Source organism: Drosophila kikkawai, chromosome 2R, assembly GCF_030179895.1.
Source record: "Drosophila kikkawai strain 14028-0561.14 chromosome 2R, DkikHiC1v2, whole genome shotgun sequence".
NCBI lineage: Eukaryota > Metazoa > Arthropoda > Insecta > Diptera > Drosophilidae > Drosophila > Drosophila kikkawai.
The window spans coordinates 27,439,813-27,460,570 of record NC_091729.1 but is presented as its reverse complement, the minus strand read 5'-3'; the positions used below and the strand labels follow the sequence as shown (position 1 = coordinate 27,460,570).

The window sequence follows — 20,758 nt, the reverse complement described above, 5'->3', positions numbered from 1 at the left end:
CCCACTGTAAAGAACTAACTGAAACTGCGGTGGCTCTTTGGCTCTTCCTATTGTTGTTGTTATTCCTAGACTCGCTGCATAAAATTCATTTGTTTGCACCCATTGCTGCTGCTTTTATTGTTGTATTTGTTGTTGTTGTCATTACTAGTTCTGGTCGCTGCCTCTGTCGCTGTCACTGCGTTCGGCGTTCGACGTCTGCGCCGGCAGAGGTTGCGACTGCGGGTGCGACTTCAGCATCGTGGTAGTTGCTCCTGCTGGGTTCCCTTGCGTTGCCATTTTCAATTTTAGTTTTGCTGTTCTGCTGATTCCGCCTTTACCTTCTTTTTCTCCCTGTCCCAGACTCGCTCGCTCTCTCCCCGCTTTTTGCAATTCTCATTCGGTTCGTTTTACGGCTGCCACTTCACTTCGGCCCGCCCACTGCCCATCGCCCATTGCCACCCACGCCAAGTTGTGTGTCCTTGCACGCTCGTTTCCTGTTCGTTTTGTGCGACAAGCCACGATTTCTCTTTGCTCTCCTCGTCCTTTGCCCTTCCTTTTGACCCCTTCTCCTCGTTCGTTACACGCCCCGTTTCGGTTCAGAGTTTACATTTTATGTGTGTCCCTTCTTTTTTTGCACAATTTTCTCGCCCAACAACACTTTCCATCTTCCACCCACCCACCAAAAATCAGGCACACACCAGAAATATACCCCGCTTGGAAAATTTTCTACCCAAAAAGGACTGGTGGTCGGCGGCGGCTATATATCCTTCACGATAATATATTCCAACTAGAGGAGCAACAACAACAACGACAGTAGAAGCGTGTTCGTTTCGAGTGGGTTTTCCTTTGTATTTCAAATATTATTTACAACTTTTACACACTCTTGTTGAGGGAGAGAAAATTCTGGAAGTTTTCCTGCGAAGCGAAGGCTTATTTTGCCAACAGCAATCACGGGGGTGTTATAGGTACAAGTTATACCAATTTCTTGAGGAAATATCTAACATTTATAAAAGAAAATTTCTAGTTAGTTTATCTTAGTTAAGTTTCCATATCTTTTAAGCCTACCTTATGGTTTACTGTTTCCCACACCCTCACTCATCCTATGTAATTAATTCCTTGTGCAAAATTAAGTTATTTGAGTCTGAATTAATTATATAATGGGTTCTCAAAGCTCTAGATAATATAATAGTCATATAGTAATATTCATATTTTAATTGTTTAACAAGCTCTTTGTTTAACACATTAAATTTAAACAGAATGAGCTTACAAATGCAATGGCAGCTCAGCTCACTATATAATTAGAAAAGATGAGCAAGGGTTTTTTAAACAACAATTATGTACTTACATAAATGAGTTTCCCAGATATTATCTGTAGCTCTTTCCCCGATAATTTAGGCTTTTACCTTACAAATTGAACATAACTTTTAAATGCAAGCCTGCATTTCATTTCCTTCTTTTTTGTTTCTGTTCTATGATGTATGGAATTCTTTGAGATTTTGGATTTCATGGATGGGGCTCAATTCTTCTGGCTTTCTTCAGACTCTTCTGCCTGGGGACTACTCATCTTTTTTTCTATTGGGACTGCTCATTTTTATGTTGGCGTCTCTAGCGTTGTTGTTGTTTTTTCTCGTTTTCAGTTCACTTTTTTTTGCCTCTATTTTTCTTATTCACGTTTGACTTCTTGTTCGCGGTGTGGTAAAAAAGAAGTACAGATTGTGAGTCTTCAGTGAGTGAGTGAGCAGAAGAATGAGAGGTTATTGGACTCGAAAAGCAACAACTGCAGACATTATTTCCCTGCCCCTGCCATCAACGTCCAGCAGCAATTACAGCCTGCACAGTCTGCGTCATCGTCTGGCGCGATCTTTAGTCTCGTTTCTTCGGCCCTGCCCCTTCTACTTGATCACTCCCTGTTTCTTCCAAACACTTTTGCAACGCCCTCAGATCGAGTGCAACAAGTTCCCAGTCTCCTCCCCCTGCTTTTCCAGCTCCATGTTTTTTTTTATTAATCAATTACAGCGCCTGGGTCCGAGTTTCCTTCGATGATTCCGGATTTTAAAGCTCGTAACGACGCTGTAAAATTCGATTTAATAATACTGTAGGCTTTTAGCTAGAATTCTGTACTAATTTTAGACTTAAATAAATGTTGATAAAGGATGCTGACGGAGCCTGCTCCTTGTCTTTAAGGGGGGGGTAAGGTATTTAATTTTTTTTTTCGTAAATTTTTTTTTATTTTTTATTTTAAAAGTTCAATATCTTAAGAATATTGTGTCCAAGTTTTACATCAATCATAGTAAAATTGACGAAGTTATGCGGAGCTGAACGAAGGTCGGTTGGTGTTCAATGCATGAGAATCACAAAGTTTAAAGCGCTCTCCTGAAAAATGCCATTTTGAAAATCGGTGTACACGATAACTAAAAATATACTGAACCAATCGGTTTGAAATTTGGAACATAACTTCTTTAGATAATTCTACAGGTATTCTCGTCGAGCTTTTTTTAATTTTTAATTTTCTTATATTTTTTATTTAACAAATTAACTTAATTTTTTAGTCAAAAATCGGGGTTTTGACTTCAAATTTTGATAAAAAATAGGGAAAAAATTTTAAAAATAAAAACGCTTCGAGAATACCTCGGGACACTTATCCTTTAACGAATGAGGTATAATTTTTGTAGATCGGATGATTCTGTGGACAGTTAGGATGTACACCGCAAACCAACTTTTTTTTGGAGGCGACTCGGGAGATTCCCTATAACTCCTCTACCTCTAAATATTTTTCAATACAAAATTTATCACAAACTGTTCAAATGTTGTTATTATATGGTATTTAATTCGTTAAGCTAGCTTTAGCCGTTTCGCCACAACATTTTTTTGAAAAGTGGGCATTTTTGCACCGAATTAACCTTACCCCCCCCTTAATAAGATCTATAGTAAATAAATTTTAAAAGTCAGCAAGAAGCTCTTTCTATACATAAAACTTTAACATTACATTTAAATACCTTTACCTTGTGCATAGACATCTCCTTTCACCTGATCTAAGCTGTTTAATCCCTAGTCACCTCCTATTTCCGCCGGCATTTTCATTCTGCCTTTAAAGCTTTTCTTTCCTTAAATGCTTTTTGTGCATTTTCCGGCCTGAATTTGTGAATTTTATTTATGCAACACACACCACCACCGACATGGGCATAAAATATTCATAATCGTTTAATTTAATCAAATTGACCAATAAAACGATTTACCAAAGAATTAAATTGAGGCCTTTCCTTGGCTTTAAAATGGTAAATAAACCACAATTGCTAACTTGGCTGAAATGCAGTCAAGGGAAAGTAACCCAGACATGTAGGAATATAAATGTGTAGGTTATAAAGAATAATATTTATAAATGAGTTATTTTTTATCGAAGTATGTACATATGTACATATATCCCTCAAATGTTTAGTTTATTTATCAACCTACATAATTGCATAGAAAATTTAAACACTTAAACAATTGAAAAACGTTGTCTTACAAAAGTTCAATTGTATTTGTTTTTTGTTGAACAATTGATTAGCTTTTCAAACTTATTGACCCGGGCAAAAGGCAAAATAAAAAGCACAGCAAAAAACATAAACTGTTTTTTAATGGCAAATCAAACGAAACGGCGGCGCTATCTGCGAGTGTGTAGTTACACAAGTGTGTGTAAGATATAACACGAATCCAAGCACACAGAAAAAAATATAAAAAAACCACTCAAAAAGAAAAAACAAAAAAGCAAACTCATGAGCGATGGACAGACAGTCGGCCAATTGAGCTAGAAAGAGAAGATAATCAAGAGCAAACAGCGAAAGGGTAGGGGGGTTGGAGGAGGTGGAGAGTGATAGAGGGGGAGGAGTGCGGCGGTGGCCGTCACCGGTGGAGTGACGCCAGCACAATATGAGAAGAATTTCACATTTGTTCGCCGCTGTCACTCACAAAATATTGATGGCAGTCGGAGCGAGGAGGAGGAAGCAAGAGCGAACGAGGCAAATCACACAAACACAAACCCACACACAGCGAAAAAAGCAAAAAACAAAATAAAAAGAAACCAAAGAAAGAAAACAACAAGAACAGCAACAAACGCACACACCTTCTCAGTCGCTAGCGTCAAAGCTAGCAGCGCTGCCGCCCCCGCGACGTTGGCAGAGGCAGTGGTAGCGGCAGTGGCAGCGGAGTGTGGCAGTGTCAAAGACAAATGCCCGAATCATATTGCTCGCTCGCTCCCACCCCCCGCCCCCGCAAGGACCTCTCCTTTCCACTTGTGCGGTCTGGTCCGAAGCCAACAACGGCAAAGCCCAAGTTGAAGAAGAACAGGACAAAGGCAGAAAATTGTACAGTGCAACGTATATTTGATATGATTGTGAATTTAATGTCTTATTAGGTCAAAACAATTTAAAATTGTAAATATCGATGCGTAGAACTAAAAGAACAATTATTTAGTACTTTTCTTATTCCCTCAGCCAGTCTCCACTGTAACGCTAAGGCGCTGTGGCTATTTGTTTTATTTCTTGCTTGTTATAAATTGCGAACGCTCATTCGCAGACTCCCCCCACCCCTTTTGCCAACACCCCACCTCCTTTCTCCCCCTCTCCTGATAAGAGCGCACATCTGTCGCCTGCCGATGCGTGACAACAGAAAAAAAAGCACAGAGAGACGAGGAAAAGACAGAAAGAAAGGCAAGCGGCGGCAGGCAGCTGAAAGCGGAAAGAAGAGTGCGCAATTACAGTTATTAGCGAACAGAGAGTGGGCTCCACCTTAGCGGGCTAAACGTTGCCTCATTAAAGTGATTAATACAGCTAAAATAATAATAAAACAAAAAAAAGGCAGCAAGCAAGGAGGGAGTGCAATGCAAAAACTGGGCAATTATCAAACCTCGGTGCGTGGCAACAACAAAAACAACAAAATAGCCAAAGCGGCGACCATTCATCTGTCTGCTTGTCAAACGCGCCTCTCTCGCGCTCGTCGCACTCATTCGCTCTCGCTGTTTCGTTTCCACTTGTAACACGGTCCGTCGCTTGCGGTTGTCGCGCTCTTTGCTTTCTACGCTCATTCGCCGCGAAATCACAAACACAGACGGACGCTTGAAGCGGCGCTTGTAAATATTTTTGTTAATTGTACATTTTAAATCGAGCAAAAATGCATTAACCGTGTGTAAACAAAAAAAGCGATGTCGAATGCTGCCTCAGCGAAGTAATAACCAAAAACAAAGCCATTTAGCAAGCAGTTAAAAGCGGCAGACGGTGTGTCGCTTTAAACACCATAAAGCTGTGCACAAAATTTATGAATGAATTTGTAAAAGTGCTAAAAACGTTTCGGGAAAACATACGAAAAAAACAATGCAAATTGCTGCGAACGGAATTTTTCTCTTTTTTTTCGCCTTGTGTATGCATTGCTTTTCGCAGTCGCCGCCGTCGCAGCTGCAGTCTTCTTACTAGAGTGTGTGTGTCTTGCTTTTCGTAGCATTTATTTGGCCAAGTTATAGTTGATTTTATTATAAAAATGCAATGCAAAATAAAAAGTTGGCCCATGACTTTCAAAAAGCAAGAGCTCCTGGTTTATTGTTAACAAAATGCAATATTGTGCGTAAAGATATATTCGCCGCTTAATTTGTTTGAACTGCGCGTTGAATTCGCCGCTCTGCCGCCGAGATGCAGGTGTAGTGGTGAGCTCTGCTCTCTTTTCGCTCTGGCACCGCCATTGCCGCTCTCACGCACACTAGCGCGGCTTCTGCTTCCGTTTTGTGGCGTGTAGTTTTTTTAGTTTTGTTTTGCTTTTCATATTTCGGCCGTTTCTGCTTTGTGCTCGAGTTTCGTCCAAGCGTTGCGGCATTGCCAGCACAGAGAGTGGAGTAAAAAGAAGAAAAAAAGGAGGAGAGAAATAAAGTGATTAATGAATAGTTGTTGTGTTGCCTTAGTATTAATTCATAAATTAATTACAGTAAGGCTTCAATGTGTTAACTTTCTAATTAATAAAATTTATTAATTATAGAAAAAAAAATTAGAAAGCCAAAAACCATTTTATTTAGTAAATAATAACAACTTAATAACAATATTTTTTGTTTTCTCTAATAATAACCATTTATTTTTTCAACAATATTTCTTGCAGACTCGCAACGCATGTAACGCACACACAACAATAGTTGGGGTTAAAAATTAAAGGGTACTTTTGAACATGAACAAAAATGCCGGCGATGGCAGCGGAAACGATGGCAAAAATTCCAACAAAAACTCGAATGCAGGCGGTGGCGCTGGAGCCGGGGGGCCACACGATCCCACCGGCCTTCTAGATGCAGCCTCTCTCTTTGGTGAGTCCATACAGCCGATAATCCCCAAATATATACTAATATATCCATTAACTTTCAGCTTATTGGGGCCGTGATCCCACTGGAGCGGCAGCCGCTGCAGCGGCCTCTAATCCGCTGTTCAACTCACAGTTCAATGCCGCCGCCGCTGCAGGATTGGGTTTGCTACCAAATGCAGCAGGCGCTGCTGCCAACGATCGGTACTCGATGGCCGCTGCCGCAGCGGCGGCGGCGGGAGCCCATCATCATCAGAACACCATGGCGGTGGCAGCTTCACAGGCGGCCAGTTTGGCCGGTTTGCATCCAGCAAGTGAGTAAAATGTCGGCACATTCCACCACCAAAAACCACTGTGTATGTTTTAGTAGAGTTTTCAGCAGCAACAATTTCGCGGATGCTTGCTTATGGCGCAGAGCGTTAAAGCGTCCCTCGCCGCGATATGCTAATATCCGCAAGCGAGTTCGATTCCCACTCGCCCGAAATAAGTTTTTTATCTTTAAAGTAATTCCCCTGTAATTTATGTGTTATTTGGAGTTAAACAGCAAATGTCTGGTTAGCCATGCTAGGCATTTGAAGAAAAGTCTCCTATAAAAGCGCTTTTAGTGGCTTGCCATTAGCTTTACACTGCCCAAAAATTAATGCACTTGAGCAGGGGCAGTGAAAAATGGTCAAGCATAATTTTTTCTTATTTATTTTTTTTGGTTTATAAAGTATTTTATAGGAAAAATATATAATATTAATATTTAATCACATTTTCTAATTAAATTTTCTGCTCACCCTTTGCAGGCTGGTGGTCCATGGCCCAACTAGCTGCCCAGGATTACTTCAGCCGCCTGCAGGCCTCTGGCCTCTCGCCCTTTCCCCATCCCGATCTGGCTGCCGCCTTTGGCCCAGCTGCCATGGGCATGGGAGGTGCTGGAGCGGGGGGTTCCGGTGGCAGCGGCGGCGGAGGTTCCGGTGTGCTAGGAGCAGGTGGTGCTGGCGGTGCTAGTGGCAATGGCGGCTCATCATCTGGTTCCTCGGGCAGCAAATCGAACAAGTCGCGGAAGGAAAAGCGAGCAGCCCAACAGCAACAGCAGCAGCAACAGAGTCTGGCCAACAGCTTAAATGCGGCAGCAGCAGCGGCGGCAGCTGCGGCGGCCAATAATCCAGCGGCTGCCTTGGCCAGCATGCACGGGTTTGGCGTGGTGCCGGGCACCAGCATGCCGCAGTCGGTGAGCACGGGCAGCGGTTCAATATCCACCAACAGCGGGCACGGCGGCTACAAGGTGAGTTTAGGTTTATTTCCTTAAAAATGTAATTAATTGTATACCTTTTCCTTTCCAGAGCACGGCAAGTGCCTATGGCAAACCCTCGACCATGACGAGCAGCAGCAGCATGGCCAGTAATCCCGGTTCTGCCTACGATCCGGTGACTTTGCACAAGGAACTGCTGGCCATGCAGGCCGTGGCAGCCGCTGCCTCCTCCGGTTCGGGCTCAGGCGGCGGTTCTTCGTCCAAAAAATCCGGTGGAGGCGGAGGGTCGTCCTCTTCCTCCTCTCTGCACAGCCATGGCATGGGAATGGGCGGCAGCGGCGGCATCATGTCAAGCGGCAAGGCTTCCACAAGTGTCAGTGCCAGCAATGCATCGCTGGGCGGCATGCATCCCAGTTTGTCAGGCAGCAATCCCCTGATGTCACCACACTCGTCCTCTTCCGCATCATCGGGCAAGGATCGGGACAAGAACAATCCATCACTCAATGCCCTCAACTCGTTGTCACAATTTGGAGCTTTGGGGATGACGCCCCAGCAGAGCATGCAGGCGGCCATGAATGCGTTTGCGGCTAGTACTGGAGTGGCGCCGCCCTCGTCCACGATCACCTCCTCGCCGCATTCCTCATCCTCCGCCTCCCAGCAGCAGCAATTGGGTGGAAGTGGCTCGGGTTCCGGAGGCAAGGGATCCAGTGCCAAGGATTACATGATGGGGTAAGGAACAGCTTGGATAATCCCTTTATTTTTTCTCTTATTTTAATATATATAATTTCTCAAAACAGCTCTGGCAGTGATCATCCCTCTTTGCTTGGAGTACGCCTGCCGCCAGACACGGAGATTATCAAGTATACATCTTCCATCGTGGGACCCAAGATACCTGGTACTACATCGCGTGGTCGCAAAAAGACTATATCCGAAACAGAAACCACAAAACAACAACACCAACAAGCAGAACAACACTTACTCCAACAACAACAAGCACAAAAAGAGCTCGATAGCACCACAAATGCCATTTCCTCTTTGCTTGCATTTCCAGGTCTCAGTCCCGCCAAACGGGCTAGACTCGAAATGGAGTATGCAGCAATGGCGGCGGCCGCACAGCAACAGCATCAGCAGGCGCAGCAGGCACAGCAGCATCATCATCACCACCAGCAACAGCAGCAGCAACAGCAGCAGCAAGCAGCGCAGCAGCAGGCCCAGCTTCAGGGAATGCTTGGAGCAGCAGGAATCTCTGGTATGGCTGGACTTGCGGGACTACAAGGCGTGGGCAATCCCCTCGATCAATTGAGCGTGAGCAAGGCCAGCTCATCGACGACCACCAGTTCCAGTTCCTCTGCGGCCACGGCAAGCAATCTGCTCAATCAAAGCTCCTCCAGTGACCGCGTGGAGGTCATCAAACTGCCACCAACCATCACCTCCAATGGCGCATACAATCTGTCCAGCAAGGGCAAGGAGATCCATGACCTGACCACCACCGATCATGCACCCACTTCCGGCGGTGTAAATCTCAGTTTGAAGGCCAACAATGCCAATGCCTCGGGGCCACCAGCGGGAGCTGTGGGCTCTGCCTCGAATCCCATCACCATTGATGATTTCGATGCACCGCTCAATCTTTCCATGAAGCCGTCGGATAAGAGCACCAATCCCTCTTCTGGCGGTGGAGCTTCATCCTCTTCTTCCAGTGCAGCGCTGGCAAGCTTGGCCAGTGACTATCAGGCGGTGGCCAGTGGCGGTCAGGGTGGGAATAGCCTGCAGAGCTTGAGTTCTATAACAGCGGCCTTGGGCGGAACAGCTGGCGGCATGCCAGGTGGTTCTATTTCGGGTAGCGGTGGCACATCTCCAGCTCCTGCAGGTGCGGGCACAGGATCAGGATCGGGTTCTGGCGGTGGCGGTTCCTCCTCTTACAAGGAGGGACGTCCTAGAAATCTGGGACGTGGCGTGTCCAAGCCCAAAAAGAACACTGTGGCCTCTCTTCTGGCTCAATCCCGAGCCGTGGGCCTGAAGCCCATGCTGGCCACGCAGCAGCTGCTGCAACAAGGAGCAGATATAGTAAGTTGATCATGGAGAGAATTTTTTAAAATTAAATAATTATATCTTCGTATTTTCCAGGAAAAAATCCGATTGGCTCTAAGCGAGGCCAATGCCCACATGGAAACCTCTACGGATTCTGAAAGTGTGGCTGCCGAAAGTGGCCTCTCAGAGTCGGAGTCGGAGGATGCCAATATCCTGAATGTGGCAGAGCTAAGGGTGCCCCTGGAACTGGGCTGGAAGCGGGAAACCGTGATCCGTGGCCTGACCAAACAGGGGCAAATCCGTGGTGAAGTCACCTACTATGCGCCGGGCGGCAGTTCAACGCCTTTGAAGAGCATTGGACAGGTTTTTGCTGTGAGTTTGTAGGGCGAAAATTGTATTTAAAAACAAAATAAACTCTTGGAACACACAAACCCTTCTCTCTCTTTCCACCCTATCTTTGATACTGAAACTAATAATTTCCTCTACTCCCCACAGATCCTGGAGCAACAGCAGCCCTCGAATCTGAGTCGTGAGAACTTTAGCTTCTCAGCGCGAGCCATCGTTGGATCCTTTTTACAGCCCGCACCACCGCCATATGCCAATGATGGCGAATACATACGAATGACGGACGAGGATGTGGCCAAGCGGCTGGAGGATCTGAAGGTATTTACCCGACAAACCCTCAATGTGGAGCAGCGCATCGAGATAGCCAAGCAGCAGCAGGCAATGCGGGATGCCAAGAAGCTGCAAAAGGAGGAGCTGGCCAGGAACAAGGAAAAGGCAAGGCAGGAAAAGAATGCCAAGTTGGAGCAGCAGCGCAAGGAGAAGGAGCTCAAGAATCAGCAGGCTGTTGAGGTGGCTATTTATTAATTGTTTTTAAATTAAATTAAATATAATTAAATTATTATTTTAATTTGTAGGAACGCAAAAAGCGTCAGGAGGAATTGGATCGCCTTAAGCAGGAGGAATTGCTCAAAAAGCAACAGGTTAGTATATTTGACTTGCTTATTGTGCCAGAATCTCTGCATAATCTGCATTATTTTGTTGTATTTTATTTTGCTGCATAATTTAGGAGAAAGAGAAGCGTCGTCAGGAGGCCATTTTAGCTAAGGAACAGGTACAAAACAAACACAATAAAGCCTTTTGGAAACTCCCAGTTCTGTCTGATGTTCTGAAATCTGTAATCCGTAATCCGTTCTTTATCCGTTTTGGCGGGGGATCCTGTTTAATCCCAGAGCTCGAAAATAAAAGTTTATAACATTTTTGGGTTTTAATAGAGGATTTGATCATGGGTCTGGATTATGAAGGAGGGCAAAAAGAATAATTCGTAATTGTAAATTTATTTAAACAAGGACCGATAACGAAAGGAAAAGAAATATACATCAAAAGGGGAAGAGTTTCTTCCACATATTCACGAGTTCTGGGTTTATGCTTTTTAAATTGAGCTTTTAAGAATTGCTTTATTTATCTAAATTTATTTTGTGGGCATTTATTCTTAAAATATTAAAATCTTTACACTTTATGTACTGATACCAGAGAAGGCAGGTAATGTTTATAGGATCTTATGGAATTAAAAAATAAATATTATATTCTAAAAGAAGAAACAAATCTAAGCATTGAAAATACATTTTTTCCTAGCTCGATTTTAAGGATTTTACAGCTTTTTTTGCGTTTTGCCAGCTCAACATCATTACCTGCTCTCAGTATCAGTTAATTATTTCTTTGATTTTATTAAATAAAAACCTTTTTTTTTACCTAAACTTTACTTTAGGAAATGCAGAAACAAAAGGAAATGCTACTAGCTGCTGAAATGGTAAGAAATTGAAGATTTTTAACCTGAAAATAAACAAAATCAAATTAAATTTTAAATATATTTTTCATCTAAAAAGGAACGTGAGCGTCGACGCCAGCACATGAACCTAATCCGAATGCTGGAGCTGCGTCGCAAGTTCGAGGAGCGCGAAAAGAAGAAGCATCAGTTGGTTTTAGATCGCCTGCTCCTGCGCGAACGCCGCATGGCCGAGCGAAAGCGGGATGCAGAGATCCTGCAGTTGATACGGCGACCCAATGAGGACTCGGAGCTGCCTCAAGAGCTGGTCATACCAGAGCTAGAACGCATTGCCGGCAACCGTCTGCCCGGCCAGGCTATGGCCGATCTGCTGATGGTCTTTGAGTTCCTCCACAACTTTGGCGAGACTCTGGGCTTTGACATGGAGTCACTGCCTTCCCTACAGAATCTACACGATGCGCTGATCAGTGACAGTTGCGCCGATGCCGAGGAGGAGCTGCTGTCCGTGATGACGCACCTCCTGGTGTGTGCCATTGAGGATCCCGGTGTGCCCAATCCCGGAAGACATACCACACTCCTTGGTCAGTCGTTGCGCAATGCTGACATTACAAACTCGAATGTTTCGGAGATCTTGAGGATCTATCTGTATGCCACGGCCACGGGTGAAGTGCGGCAAATGCATGGCATTACTGTGGACCGAGAGCGAGAGCGACGAGTGCCCGATCATCATCAGTTGGACGCGGACTCGACCACACACTCGCATTCGGCCAAGAATCAAGAGTACTACAAGCTTCTCCATGAAAACGACACCTGGAAACTTTCGCAATCGCTCAAGGATCGTCCCTTTGTGGCTTTGAATCCCACCCGAAAGGCCCAAATGCTCGCCCACCTGTGCAACGATCTGCTGATGAACAAGGCCGTGCTGCGCCAGATTGATGGCAGCCTGGAGACCTGCGCCCAGATGCGCAAGGAGAAGTACATGACGGACATGAAGGTGCGCAAGTACAAGGCTTTGCATATGCGCAAGGCACGCATCGAGGCGTATGAGCGGGCCCAGGCGGAACGGGAGGCGGCCATGCAGGCCCTGGTGGCGCAACAGAAACTAGATGCCGAACGACAGAAGCAGCAGGCAGCCGAAGAGGAGGAGGCGGCCAAGGCGGCAGCTGAAGCCGGGGGAGTCGATGGAGAAGCTGTAGCCAAGGTTAACTCACCGAATGGTGGAAAGCCCCAAGATGAGGATCAAGAACAGGATGAACAAGCCACACCCATCAAGGAGCAGCAGTCGGCGCAACCCATGGAAGTAGACAGCGTGGCGGATGAGGACTCCCTGGTAAGTCCCGCCAAGAGTCTGAGCCAGCAAGTGGATGTCCAGCTAACGCCCAGTAAACAGGATATAACCACCACGCCCACCTATCAGCACAACGGTTCCAGCACACCAACAACCACGGCCAGTGGAGGTGCTGCCGATGCCTTGCTGCAGGCTAAGAAAAGCGGAGCCCGCAATTCCATTAACGATGAACATCATCATCATCATCATCACGATGTGAGCATCATTGATGATGATCTCTCCGATCTTGATTCGGAGATCACCAATGTGGAGGAGGACGAGGACAATCGCCTAAGCGCCGATGAGTTGCAAAAGAAGCTGGACAAGATTGTAAGGGCTTCTTTGAACTGCAAGGAGGCGCTGGAGAAGAGCACCAATCAGCTGAGAGCGGCCTGCTTTGGTCAGGATCGCTTCTGGCGTCGCTACTGGAAGCTGCCCAAGGCGGGTGGTATATTTATAGAAGCCTTGGAGTCGGCGCAGAATGATATATGCGGTTATCATGAGGCATTGGAGGGCATGGATGATAAGAAGAAGGAGGAGGAAGGTGTAGGTGCAGATGAGAAGGAGCAGGAGGAGAAGGAAAAGGCAGATAAGGATAGTGCTGAGCAGGAAAACCATGCCGATGAAGGGGAGCAGCAGCCCATGGAGGTGGATGAAGCTAACGAGGAAGGACAGCACAACGAGGAGAATCCACCACAAAAGGATGCAAATCGAGAAGAGAACAACAAAGAGGTTGAAGGCCACGATGACGACGAAGATGATGACGACGACGATGTCACAGAAATCAACAAGGTGGAACCTGAGATTGTAGATCTAGGCGATGATGATGATGATGTGCCGCCTCCGCCAAAGGTGGAACCTCCTCCACCCCGACCCGAAATCAAGGTCAAGTCCGAAATGGAGCTAATGGGTCCACCGCCAACGACCATGATAGCCACCAAGACCGATTTCGAGGCGGAGATCAAAATACCAGCCATGCCCGGCAATCTGATGCCGCCCAACACAGCCACTCTCAACAACAACAACAACAATAGCAATAATAACAACAACAACAATGGAAGCAACAACTGTGATAAGTTGGAAACTGGCTTGGGTCTGGGACAAAATGTAATCAAAATGGAGGATCTTAAAAAGGAAGATGATTGCATAATAGTCTCGACTTCGAGTGTGGATGACACACCCAAATGGTTCTCCATTGTCCGCCGTGAAGTGCCACTGATTAGCGAACTGCCAGCGGAGGAGGGCGGCCAGGTGGCCCAGGAACTCCAGCATGGCTATGCCAATCATAATTGCTCTGCTCAGCTGCAGCTGCAGGGTCATCCCTGGGATCTAATCAACAACATGCAATACTATTCCATACCCATGGACGAGTGCAAGGTGGATGCCGGGAAGCTTGGCCACGAATGCATCTTCTCGCTGAGCGGCCTCGACGAGAAGCAAATGCTGGCCAAAATTGAGGAGTACCACAACAGCAGCAGCAGCAAGGTGGAGTCAAAAAACGGTCTGGGCTCTCCTCATCGCCACCATGTCCACGATGAGACTGAAGATGATGAGGAGATGAGGGCCACCAAGCTGAAGGAGATAGTAGCCAGAGGCGGGGAAGTGGATGCTGAGGAGCTAACCGGAGCGAGTAAGGACAAGTTTTTTCGCTTGCGCTCTGATGTGCCGCCGGACACGGGAGGAGGAGGAGGAGGAGGAGCAGCAGCCGGGGACGTGAAGCCCAAGATTGAGCTGCGCCTGGATGAGGCATTATCGCAGGCCTATTACCACAACATAGCCAACATGTCGCTGAGCAGTGTCCAGACCTACATACCCATTGACATACCGCTGCCGCTCTCCATGACCCCGGACGAGCATCGTCTGCTGGAGCAGGTGAAGCTAGCAGGGTTCCCCGAGCGCGTTCATGGCGTCTATGTGCCCCGGCGACAGCGCTACGGCTGGTGGCAGCTGGACGATGATCAGAAGCTGCGTCAGCTCCTCAAAACCCTGAATCCCTCTGGGTTGAGGGAACGTGAACTCCAGGAGAATCTCCAAAGGTTCCTCGGCCTGGAACAGCCACTGGGCGTGAGCTATCAACTTAAAGCTGATCCTGAGCACTCGGAGGAGTACATGATGCCCGACCAGGCTGGCGATTGGAACCCCAAGGTGGCCAAGCGTGTGGAACTGGCTTTGCTGGAGCAACTCGAGTCGCTGGAGGATAAGGTGGCCAGTGCTTCGATGCAGCTAAAGAATTGGCAGCTGCCCAATCGCGTGGAAAGCGAACTAACCCTTGATTCCAGCCAGGAGGATGTCACCGAGGAGGACTTTGTGAGCATTATACCCATGATACGGGAGAGGATCATAGATTTAGAGGCCAACATCGAGCGGCGTTACTTGAAGCCACCACTGGGCTCCCAGACAGGCGACGCTCACTTGGCGGTGATTGCCCAGAATCAGCATACGACGACTCAGACCCAGAACTCGGCATCGGCTGCAGCATATCTCTTGCAGATGCAGCAACAGCAGCAGCAGCAACAGTTGGCCCAACAGCAGCAGCAGCAGGCGCAGCAAGGATCAGGCAACAATAGCCTCAATCCCTCATCCTTTAATGAACGAACCATGGCTCTGGCAGCAGCAGCAGCAGCTTCCTCGACAGCAGCAACAGTGAATCCCAGTGGAGGAGGCGTTACCACACCCTGTGATCCGGAAGCCAACTCGGGCAATGCCTCGCCGGCGAGCAACTGTGACAGCGATCGCGATGAGAAGGTGGAGAATATACCCAAGGGCCTGGTGCAGTGGCGGGATGCAGTGTCGCGATCCCACACCACCGCCCAGCTGGCTATGGCCCTGTACGTCCTGGAATCCTGTGTGGCCTGGGACAAGAGCATCATGAAAGCGGTAAGCTAGGGTTTGGAGGAACTTTTTTTGATTTTGTTAGACCCCTGCTTGGCACCACCTTCCCAAATTTTTTTTAGTGTCCCATCTCCCCGTTGTTTTTGGCTGCACTTACTCATTAACACCATTATCCATTAACACATTACTCACGTACACTTTTTACACACTTGCCAAAACTGTAATGACCACAACTAACACGAATTAAAGGTAAAAATGATTAGCTCACGGTTGTTGAATTATTTTTTTTGGTTTTTATTTTATTTAAAATTAGTTTTCTTTAAAGATTTCATTTAAATTGCCCAAATATTTTTTTTAAACAAAAATTCAATTGCCTAAATGTGGGTTTTATTCTATAATTAGAAAAGTCATTTATTTTCATGGTTTATGGTTGTTAAATGGTTTTTTTTATGGTTTTATTATACTTTAGATTAATTTTCATGATAGTTGTTATTTTAAATTGCTTAAATATTTTTTTTAATCTATAAATTGAAAGAAAATTAAATTGCATAAATATTGTTGTTCTATTATAATTAAAAAGATAAATGATTTTACTTTTTAAAACTATCTTTAACTCTAAAAATATATTTTTTTTTTTAATTTTCAAAGTGCTTACTTCTGATCTTAGCAACCGTACCTTCTTTTATAGTCTTCCACAGTAGTTAATCATATAAATTTATCTAGATTTATTAAGATACACACTAACTTGCTACATTTTAACTTAAAGCCTGAAAATTAATTCAAAATTATGTTTTCTTTTCTTTGTTTCTTTGTCTTCTTCGGATGGTTTTATTTTTTGTTAATTTCTTAAAAAAAAAAAAAACAAAAAAAACTGTCTTCTTGCTCTGAATGCTCGACTTGTTTGTTGTTGTTCTTTTGTGGTGTTTCATGGTGTTTTGAAAAAAACTAAAAAACTGCTTAATACTTACACACACACACTTACATGCATATAACACCACATACACACATGTTTAAACATGAATGCTTATGTTCTGCCCGTTACCCATTACCGTTACAAAACCGAAAAAAACGAATTCCACCACGACTGTTTTTACCCCTTCCACCAAACACCACCTTCCCCTACCCCAAAATGACCGTTTCGAACTTCGACTTCATTCGAACTTGGCATCCGAAAAGTATGCAACAAGAAACAAGTCCAGCAAGAAGGAGAAGAAGGGCAGCGCCCAAAAGCAGGCAACGAAGCGAAAGCAGCCCAAAAAGAAGCAAGAAAAGAAAAATATACAGGAAAATGAGCCAGAGATGAACGGGAATGGGAAAACCCCAAAAAAGACACCCAAAAAGAAGTCACCACTAAGCATCAAAATCAATCTAAAGGCCCTGGAGCAGCTGGAACAGCAGAAATCGAATCAAAAATCCAATCAAAACCCAACCCAAACCCAATCCTCTACTTCATCCTCATCCCCGGACTCCGACTCGGACTTTGTCACACCACAAACACCAACTCCGACCAAGAAGGATAATAAGAGACGCTCCTCCTCCTCCTTAAACTCTAGAAAATATTCGAAATATTCCTTACAGAACTGCCAGTTTTGCACCTCCGGCGAGAACGAGGATAAGCTTCTCCTATGCGATGGCTGCGACAAGGGCTATCACACGTATTGCTTCAAGCCCAAGATGGACAACATACCCGATGGCGATTGGTGAGTATATCGATCTATCTATCCTCCCACTCCTCCTGCTCAGTCATCCCTCACACATTAATCCGCGTTGTCTTGTTGAGCGTTTTTTGATCGTTGATCGTTAACCGTCGTTGAGAATACTGTGTGTGGCACTCTCTCTCTCTCTCTCTGTTCCTTAAATCCCTGCTCTTTTAAATACTCTGGAAAAGGTTGTAATCTCTGGTTTCCTTCCAGGTACTGCTACGAGTGCGTCAACAAGGCCACCAATGAGCGCAAGTGCATCGTTTGCGGTGGCCATCGTCCCTCGCCCGTGGGCAAGATGATCTACTGTGACTTGTGTCCGCGCGCCTATCATGCCGACTGCTATATACCTCCCCTCTTGAAGGTGCCGCGTGGGAAATGGTATTGCCATGGCTGCATCTCTCGTGCCCCACCGCCCAAGAAGCGCAGCACTGGCGGCGGCGGTAGCAGTAGCAGCAGCAGCAAGTCTAGAAGAGATCGGGACAGGGACAACCGTGAAAGGGAAGGTGGAGCGGCGACAGCCAAGCGCAGCAGCAAGCCGACGCATGGAGGAGCCTTGGAGATGCAACAGCAACAAATACAGCCACTGGCAGGTGGTGACTCCCATCACCAGCATCATCATCATCAGTCGCTGAATTCCTCGCACGATGAGTCCATGAATTCGCTATCGACGGCGGCACCGCTTAGGTGAGTGTGTGGGGGGCCTGCGGGCGGCTGAGGGGGCGGCGGTGGACGACAAGGTCCCGGGTCCAGTTTATAATGCAGCTCTGCCTCTGCCTCTGCAGTCCGGCGCATTCGGTGGCCTCGGTAACGACCTACGATGACCAGCAGCAGCAGCCTTCGGCGCACATCAACATCAACACCAATTCGGTCGATGGCAGCAGCCGCTTTCAAACATCAAACAACAACAACAATGGCACGGAGGATGTGATGCCCGGCTATCCAGTAGCCGCCGCTTATCCATCATTAGTTGGAGCTGGTAGCTTTGCAACAGCGGCGGCGCCAGTGCCAACGGCCATGCAATTTGCCATGTCGCCGCGTGCTGTTACGCCAACGCGCACCAGAACACCAACGCCGACCCCGGTGCCTACACCACCTCCGCCGCCACCCGGGCCTTTGCAGCCGCCACCGACGCCAACGCCTCTGATAATGCAGCAGGCCTCGCCCACCACCCATGCCGCCGCCCTTCATGTAACCGCCTGCCAGTCGCCGCCCCAACAACATCATCAGCAGCAGCTGATGACCATGCCCTCGCCGCCAGCAGCTGGAGCGGGCACACAAATGTCACCGCCGCCCATCAACATACATGCCATGCAGGAGGCCAAGGAGAAGCTGAAGCAGGAGAAGAAGGAGAAGCATGCCACCAAGAAGCTGATGAAGGAGCTGGCCGTGTGCAAGACTTTACTAGGGGAAATGGAGGTGGGCTTTTTAACTAGAAACCTTTTGAAAGATTAAAACTTATGAGGAATTTTATATTAATTGCAGCTCCATGAGGACTCCTGGCCTTTTTTGTTGCCTGTAAACACCAAACAGTTTCCCACATATCGCAAAATAATTAAATCTCCCATGGATTTGTCCACCATCAAGAAGAGATTAATGGATTTGAGGTGAGTTTACAGAAAAAAACACGAGGAAAATTACAAAATTCTGTACATATAAACAGATATTGATTTTTAAAAAAATAGATATCGATTTTTAAAATATATTAAAGAAATAAATATAATTATTAAGGAATCTATTATCGAATATATTGTCTTATAAACCCAAACCCTTGTCTTCCTTTGCAGCTACAAGACCCGCGAGGACTTTTGCGTCGATGTCCGGCAGATCTTTGACAATTGCGAAATGTTCAACGAGGATGATTCACCCGTGGGCAAGGCCGGTCATGGGATGCGCAAGTTCTTTGAGTTGCGTTGGAATGAGCTGACGGACAAGCACTCCTGATCCTGTGGCAATGCAGCCACCATTGCAGGCAGCAGCATGGCTGGAACTGCCACACATCCCATTGAGATGGTGACCTTGATAGGCACGTCGCAGGAGGATGAAGAGCAGGATGAGCAGAAGGAAGCCGAAGTGGAGGCAACATCTACGACTTCAACAACAACAACAACAGCATTAACAGAAGCAGCACAATTTTGGTCAAGAGATTAGAGATTAGTGTTTAAGGAGCAGCAGCAGAGATTGTACATAAATAGGGGGAATACAGATGTAGAAATAGAAAGCACACAATTAATATATAATATATATTTATATATATATAGATATAGTAGGTATATAGACACGCGAGAGTATTCAACGTCCTAATACGTTCAAGCTTCGAAATCACCACAGCCAAGGCGAACAAGCGAGCAAGCGACAAATTGTATTTAGTTTTTATATATAAAAAGCATAAACAATAACTATTTAATTATATATATTGAAACTTAATCTTAAAGCATAAGAAGCCATTTACAAACAGTAGGAGGAGACCGCTGACACGCTGACGCTGAGCACGTACAAAAGTCTGTCTCCCCAATTTCCAAAACCCACACGAGAACGATCCACAGTATTTTTTTTGGGGCACAAAGCTTGCGTTTAATTTTAAAAAGGATCAACGAAGAGGAAGCCACGCTGCTCATTTAAGTTTTTAACATGTATTTTGTACTTATAAAACATTTGTATCTAAAAACGCGTAAATATATATATTAAAGACTAGAGCTAAACAATTATACTCGAAAAGGAAGTAAAATGTAAATGGAATGCAACAAAAAATGATTAAATTAAATGTATTAAATTATTTATACCGTGTAAATTGTCCCTTCAATTGGAACACAAGTCTTATAATACAAGTTTCGGATGGATACTCACTGTACTGTAGTGTTTGGTAACTCTTTCAATCGTAAACCGTAAAACTTTTTGGCAAGTCTCAAAATACAAAGTTGAAAATCAAATTGAAATTGCTAATTTAAATTAAAATAATCAACACAGAAGAGGGTGTTGTGGGGGGAGAACCCTTGGAGGAAGGATAAATAGGGGTTCACATATCCCGGGTAAGTGTTATAATGCCTTCAAGCTTGAAAAAGTGTTATAATGACTGGGTATTATACGAATATTTTTCTTTTACTTACACACTGAGAAATATGATAACTGGGCTTCAGGACATTATTCTTTAGGAAAATGGGCGTTATAACACTATAACACTGGGCATTATGACACTTACCCGCCATATCCATAGCGGAATCTAAAGCGCAACTCCTGGACGGAGTAGGACAGTATTAGAAGGCAGTCAGGCATCATTTTAGCTGTACATAAAGAGGAGATATAGTCACATATAATAGACTCGAGACTCACTCGACCGATGTTACATATATATACATTTACTATATAAATCACACAGAGAAAATAGAAGAAGCATACCAATTAGCAGAAAGCAATGATATTTACATAACATTTTTTGAATAAATCAAACGAAAAACTCATTTGCAGTGCAGCACAATAATAATTGAAAAATGAAAAAACAAAAAAAAGGCGAGAAGATAATAATTCAAAAGAAATCGAAAAACAGAACAGAACTACCT

The 20,758-nt window shown here is 45.4% G+C and overlaps 1 protein-coding gene across 5 annotated transcripts in view; it reads left to right on the top strand.

The window, feature by feature from the left end:
* Positions 1–20,052, top strand: part of tou (bromodomain adjacent to zinc finger domain 2B toutatis) — a 40,052-nt gene extending 20,000 nt beyond the window's left edge. The window contains exons 2-17 of one of the 5 annotated variants that reach the window (XM_070284649.1): positions 6,097–6,295; positions 6,354–6,602; positions 7,077–7,558; positions 7,617–8,254; positions 8,323–9,589; positions 9,650–9,925; positions 10,049–10,408; positions 10,474–10,539; positions 10,626–10,670; positions 11,325–11,366; positions 11,443–15,546; positions 16,678–17,201; positions 17,415–17,888; positions 17,987–18,620; positions 18,687–18,808; positions 18,989–20,052. In XM_070284649.1, coding sequence (XP_070140750.1) covers positions 6,163–6,295; positions 6,354–6,602; positions 7,077–7,558; positions 7,617–8,254; positions 8,323–9,589; positions 9,650–9,925; positions 10,049–10,408; positions 10,474–10,539; positions 10,626–10,670; positions 11,325–11,366; positions 11,443–15,546; positions 16,678–17,201; positions 17,415–17,888; positions 17,987–18,620; positions 18,687–18,808; positions 18,989–19,145 — 9,573 coding nt within the window. In that variant the 5' untranslated portion in view covers positions 6,097–6,162 and the 3' untranslated portion in view covers positions 19,146–20,052. Of the gene's footprint in view, positions 1–6,096; positions 6,296–6,353; positions 6,603–7,076; positions 7,559–7,616; positions 8,255–8,322; positions 9,590–9,649; positions 9,926–10,048; positions 10,409–10,473; positions 10,540–10,625; positions 10,671–11,324; positions 11,367–11,442; positions 15,547–16,677; positions 17,202–17,414; positions 17,889–17,986; positions 18,621–18,686; positions 18,809–18,988 lie in introns of those variants that run through there. The other 4 variants (XM_070284653.1, XM_070284651.1, XM_070284650.1 and 1 more) reach the window with 4 other exon arrangements.
* The last annotated feature ends 706 nt before the right edge of the window (positions 20,053–20,758 follow it).